The 6,000-nt window shown below is 49.1% G+C and overlaps 1 protein-coding gene across 3 annotated transcripts in view; it reads left to right on the top strand.

Moving 5' to 3' along the window:
- Nucleotides 1-2,647: 2,647 nt before the first annotated feature.
- CCDC136 (coiled-coil domain containing 136) overlaps nt 2,648-6,000 on the top strand; it is a 40,503-nt gene continuing 37,150 nt past the window's right edge. For all 3 annotated transcript variants that reach the window (XM_054988951.1, XM_054988955.1, XM_054988954.1), the window contains exon 1: nt 2,648-2,722. In XM_054988951.1, the coding sequence (XP_054844926.1) occupies nt 2,674-2,722 (49 nt within the window). In that variant the 5' untranslated portion in view covers nt 2,648-2,673. The remainder of the gene's footprint in view (nt 2,723-6,000) is intronic.

The following is a 6,000-nucleotide window of genomic DNA, read 5'->3' as shown; positions in this document are numbered from 1 at the left end:
CAGGTACTTGCCCCCGGTGCTGTGAGTCTTGGAGGGTGTACTGCTTGAATCCACTTGATGTCTCTGTGTGCCAGGGAAAGGGTGAATTGATTTACACCAAGATCTGGGTTTTGTGTGTACGTTTGGGTAACTGTTCAGGCATTTGTGCTGTGTATGGTAAGAGCAACATTCCCCTTTTAATCTGCTTCTTAAAGCAAGATTGACCTTTCCTTCCTTTAATGAAACAGCTTTATTGGCCATAGCCTTCAGCCTAACCTCACTGATATTTTTTTTAAAGGTAAGATCTTTTTGTAGAGAAAAATGGAAAATGAAATGTATTATTTTCCTGCGTTATTTTCAATCTTTCCCCCCACCCTCGCTCACTGTAGTCTTTTTTCTTTACTTTCTTCCTCTGTTTCTCTGCCCTTTTTACTGGGCTTTAATCTTAATAATAAAATTTTATATATATATTAAAAAAGGTAAGATCTTCTGTTTTGCCTGCCTCCAACTTCAGAGAGGTGAGATGAGTGGTTACCCCAGGCAGGGCTTTCTCTGTGGGGGCCTCTCACCTTTGGAGGTCCTTCCCACGCCATCTTACCTGGCACCTAATCTTAATCTTTGGGAACAAGATGAAGACTTCTGGTTACCTAGGCTTTGATAGGACAGTGTGGATTGGATCCCATGGGTCCTTTTTGTGAATGGTGGTGCTGAACTCCAGCACTAGGGGACTTCCCCTCATGCAAGAGACCTTTTGTGTCAGTGGAAAGTTTTTGTCTTAGGGGAAAGCGCTGCTGTAGTTAAGGTTGCCAGCCTCCAGGTGGTAGCTGGAGGTCTCCTGGAATTACAACTGATCTCCAGGCCATTGAGATCAGTTCCCCTGGAGAAAATAGTTGCTTTGAAGAGTGATAGATCCAGAGCTGTGTTGGTCTGAAATAGCAAAATAGTAAAGAGTTCAGTAAGGTGCTACTTTATTGTAGCATAAGCTTTCAAGAGCCACAGCTCTCTTTGTCAGATGCATCGTCAGCTTTTGAGAACCACAGAGGACCAGAGCTGTGGTTCTCGAAAGCTGACAATGCATCTAACAAAGAGAGCTGTGGCTCTCGAAAGCTTATGCTACAATAAAGTTGGTTGGTCTTAAAGGTGCTACTGGACTCTTTACTGCTTTGAAGGGTGGACTCTATGGAATTACACACCACTGAGGTCCCTCCCTTAGCCCTGCCCTGTTCATGTTCCACCCCCCAAATCTCCAGGAATCTCCCAACTTGGAGCTGGCAACCTTAGTAGAGTGGGTCCCTTGGATCAGACCCAGTTTGGGTGGTTTCAGGTGGGTGTTGGTCTGTAGTAGAAGACCAAGATTACGGTTCAGTAGCACCTTAGAGACCAACTAGATTTCCAGGGTGGTGTGTGGGGGTTTTAACTCTCCCTGAGAAACTCTTTGTAAAAAATCTTCCTAGTTTTTCTGCTGCTATATAGCAAACTTTTGATTTTAATTGTAAGGTTTCCATGGACATTTTGACAATACGCTGCTTCTAAAGCTGAGTGGCTAAGAATTTGTGGGGTGCAAATGTCCTAGATAAAACTAAAAGGCATCTGAGTGTATTGTCGAAGGCTTTCACGGCTGGAGAACGATGGTTTTTGTGGGTTTTCCAGGCTGTATTGCCGTGGTCTTGGTATTGTAGTTCCTGACGTTTCGCCAGCAGCTGTGGCTGGCATCTTCAGAGGTGTAGCACCAAAAGACAGTGTGACACTGAGAGATCTCTCTTTTGGTGCTACACCTCTGAAGATGCCAGCCACAGCTGCTGGCGAAACATCAGGAACTACAATGCCAAGACCACGGCAATACAGCCCGGAAAACCCACAAAAACCATCATCTGAGTGTGCCTAGCAATTGGCTGCAAAAGTACAATTTCTGCAGTGGGCCGGGAACAGACTTCTGTGCCTTGCCTCTCTGTTGCCAACTGAGTTGCGTGTAGGTGGGTATGCCAGGCTGGACTGCCAGGCTGTGCATGTAGGAGGTGTTGAGTGCACACTTATGTGAGTGGCTGTTTATGGTAGTGTGCCAAGCATAGGGGCCATCTGTGGCCGTTTCCACACACGTTGAATAATGCACTTTCAATGCACTTTAGTTATCCATTAGAAGTGGATTTTGTGTTTCACACATGAAAACCCAGTTCCAAATGATCACTAAAGAGCATTGAAAGTGCATTATCCAACGTGTGTGGAAGCAGCCTGTATGTGAGGGCATGTATGTCCATGTCCATGTGTGCTTCTCAGGACAGGGGGATTTTTGAGCACCAGGGCGGAAGAGAAGGAGCGTTTATGTTTGTCTGGATTGAGAGCCAGAGCTCATGCTCAGGTGAACATGAGTAAGCGTGCAGTTTGGAGGTTGTGCATTTGAAGTCTGGCTGCATAAAGAATTGGTAGCAACGCTGGGCATTGGCCAGAGAGCAGGATCCATGTGTGTGCATGGGGATCATTGGTGCGTGCGTGCGCCAGCATGAGCGTTACAAATGCGTGCTGGATTTTGCTTATGCCAGCCCAGGTTGTACCGATGGGGACGGCTTTCCTCCCCCCTCAGTCTTGTGTGTGTGTGTCTGTGCTGGCCTGGGGGTGGGCCCGGCCTGCTCCTCCTCCTCTCCCCCCTCCCCCAGCCTCCCCCCTCCTCTCTGCCTGCTTCTTGCTCCGGGAACGGCCATGGAAGCGGCTGGGATGCAGCTGCCCGGGAGGAGGAAGGAGAGAGCAGGTCAGTGGGGGGAGGGGAGGGGGCTGTAGCTGTGGCATCACCCCCCCTGCAAAATCCCCCCTGCGCCCCGCTGTTACCCCCACCCTTCCTCACATCCCCCAGCGGAGCCCCCTGCTGCCTCTCTGCCTTTCGTGCGCCTTTATCTCCTGCACATCTTTCTTTCTTCTTCTTCCAGCTGCCCCCCCCCCGTGCTTCCCCATCTACCTTCTGCCCCTTCCTTCCACCTGTAGCTGCCCCCAGTCCATATCTCGTGGTGGATCTCCCCGCCTGTCCCATCAGGATGCAACCCGCCCCCCCCTACTCTGCTACAAACCGAACCCCCCACCCCGTGTAGAATGTCACACCTTGGTTGATGACTCGGTTGCTTCGGCAGCAAGGAATTGATGGGGGGAGAAATAGCCCCCCCAAGGCACACACTCAGCATTTCTGGGTTGTTTGGGGAACAGAATCGGGGCCACGACAGGGAGAACCTAAATGCAGTCATGGACTGGGGGTGGGGGGGCAGGGGTGGGGGGCTAAAGGGGTGTCACAGCCAGCCAGATCCTGCCTCTGGGTCTCCAGGTCACCACACAAGGGGCAGAAGGTTATTCTCCCCCCATTAGATGTGCCCCCTCCTTGCAACTGCATTTATAAGAGCTGCAGCCCGGGAGGGGGCTTCTCTGGTCTTGTAAGAGGCAGGCGCTCCCCTCCCCTCTTTTTCAAAGTGCCAAATGACCCAGTTATGTAACCATTGTTCAGGCTCCAGGAGAGAGGCTCAATGAGATTTTTTTTGGGGGGGGAGAAGCAATCTTCCACTGGGAATAAGTATAAGGGGCCGTTTGGCAACCCTGGGGCAGGGCCAGTCAATGGAGAGATTTCATAGGGAACGGAAGAGGGGCATTTAGAAGCATTTGCCACTCGCCCCAACTCTGGATCTCCAATGCAGACAGGACTCCAAAGTGCCAGCCTCTTAGAGTGCCCCAAAGTGCCCCCCACTCTAATCCACCCCCCTTTGTTCGAAGAGAACCCTGAAGTCTGGGGCCCTCAAAAACCTGAACCGGCTATTCCGGCCCCTGCTTACACTGGACTTCTCTGGAGCTCTGCTTCTGCGACCACTTTCCCCCCACCAAACTTGCCGTAGCCCAGAGTGGAACTTCTGTGGGCCAAGGCAGTTTACCTTTGACTGCAAACTGCAGGGCGAAAGGGCCCACGCTCTCTGCAGGTAGAGAGACAGAGAAAGTCTTGAAGAAGACTTGCTGATTAGGACGCTGAAATGCCACAAACCTTTATTTGCTATCTAGAAAAGAGGGGGGAGGCTTGGAGCTACTCGGCCGTCACTGGACTGTAGACTACCTGCGGAAGGTCAGGATTTAGGATTTCAATACTACTGCCTTTTGAGGGCTTGTTTCTTGCGCTGCACCATTGAGGAAACAGCCGACTGCAAACTGTGGTTTGGATAGTCTATAATCGTCACCACGCAAGCACAGAGACTGGAATTGCAGAATTTAGTTAGAATTTGGTACTGGATACAAGAGAGCCACTTGATTTTTTTTAAAGCTTCTAGACCTCACCGCTTGTGTGTGTGACGTCAGAGTAAGAACCCACTGAGTTCCATAGCGTATTCCCAGGTGTGTACAATATCAGCCTGCTCCGATTCATCTTTAGTCTGGTTTCAGAGTTTCTGACTTTCAAGTTAAGTGTGCGTAGGAGAGCATTTTCAAAGGATGGCAAGTTAAACAGGAGTCACTGCCTTCTCAGTGACAGCACACACGTTGTGTCGTGACATCACAACGTTTCATGTTTCTCTGCAACTTCTCTGGTAATGACCAATAATGGGGAGCAGGGAGCAAGACCATATGAACGGCTGTGACGCGGGCTTTCTCTGTGGTGGCCCCTACCCTGCGGAACTGCCTGCCTGAAGAGGTCAGGAGAGCCCCCACTCTGCGGGCTAGCTGCAAACGATGCAAAACTGAATTATTCAAAAAGGCTCTTTATTCAAATAGGAGGGCTGTGTTGTGGGGAGGGGGTCTCAGATGCTTCGCTAATGAGTTAGGGACCATAGACTTCACCACTATGTTGCCTTACGGACTATCTGTTGCTTTAAATATGTGCTCCTATGAGCTACCACTGCTTCATGTTGTCTAATGCCAGTCTTAGAATTGCTTATGTTCTGTTCCAGCATTTCTTCAACTTTGTATTGGATTCTTGCTAATGCTCTGTCTTTGTAAACTTGTGTTTATTTACCCTATGGCATTGTTTATGGAAATGTTCCTGACACTGTATGGAAATGCCTACCCTTGTCCTTGCTACTGATTGTACTGCTCTCACACTAGGGTTGCCAGCTCCAAGTTGGGAAATTCCTGGAGATCTAGGGGGTGAAACCTGGAGAAACCTGGAGAAAGTGGGGTTTGGGGAGGGAAAGGACCTTGGCATGGCCTAATTGCATAAACTCCACCCCACCCCCCAAAGTAGCCATTTTCTCCAGGTGAACTGATCTCTGTGGCCTGGAGACCAGTTGTAATTCCGGGAGATCTCCAGCCACTACCTGGAGGCTGGCAACCCTCTCTCACACTGTGTGATCCACCTTGAGCCTCAGTGAGAAAGGCGGACTATAAATGACATAAAATAAATGAATAAATAAATTCAATTTAATGTATTGCATTTCAAGCCCACCCTCCCCATGAGCCGGCTCAGGGCACGTAACAACATTAACAATATTGCAATGACATAAAATAAAATATAAAATCAATAATACAGTGCCAGATATAAAATTAAAACCAATCATGGCACGAGGTAAGCTTTGCTCAGTGTTGCAGAGGGGGATGTACAACCACCGTTCTCAGCCACCGCGCACATATGAACTGGATGGGGACTGAGCAGGATTCCTTGAGGTGGCGCTTCACCGCCTGCGTAGCTCACAACCCCTCCCCACAAAACGGAGCCGTAGGTCAATGTTAAAGCACATGCTTTGCGTATAGGTGGTTCCAGATGTGGCCTCTGCCACCACAATTTCTGGTCAACAGCCTGGATAAATGCATTTAGCTTAGTCCACAACAGCTTTGCATGTTTCCATGAGTAACATGAATAACACACTGTCAGTTCTACATGCAGTCTAGTTTCTTTGGCCCCCAAAGGATTTTTTCACAGTTGTGAGAAATTGCTATAAAATGAGACTGATGATTGAAGAAAGTCGATGTCTCGAGTTGACGTTATAGATACTGTCCAGCGATACCTTAAAGGGAGCTGTTGTAGGCGGAAGGCTGCATGGATGTGTCCGAGGCACAGACTTGGTTTTGGCA

This window comes from Eublepharis macularius, chromosome 9, assembly GCF_028583425.1.
Source record: "Eublepharis macularius isolate TG4126 chromosome 9, MPM_Emac_v1.0, whole genome shotgun sequence".
NCBI classification, from domain to species: Eukaryota; Metazoa; Chordata; class Lepidosauria; order Squamata; family Eublepharidae; genus Eublepharis; species Eublepharis macularius.
The sequence above is the reverse complement of the archived record's forward strand: the minus strand, read 5'-3'. Positions and strand labels throughout refer to the sequence as shown.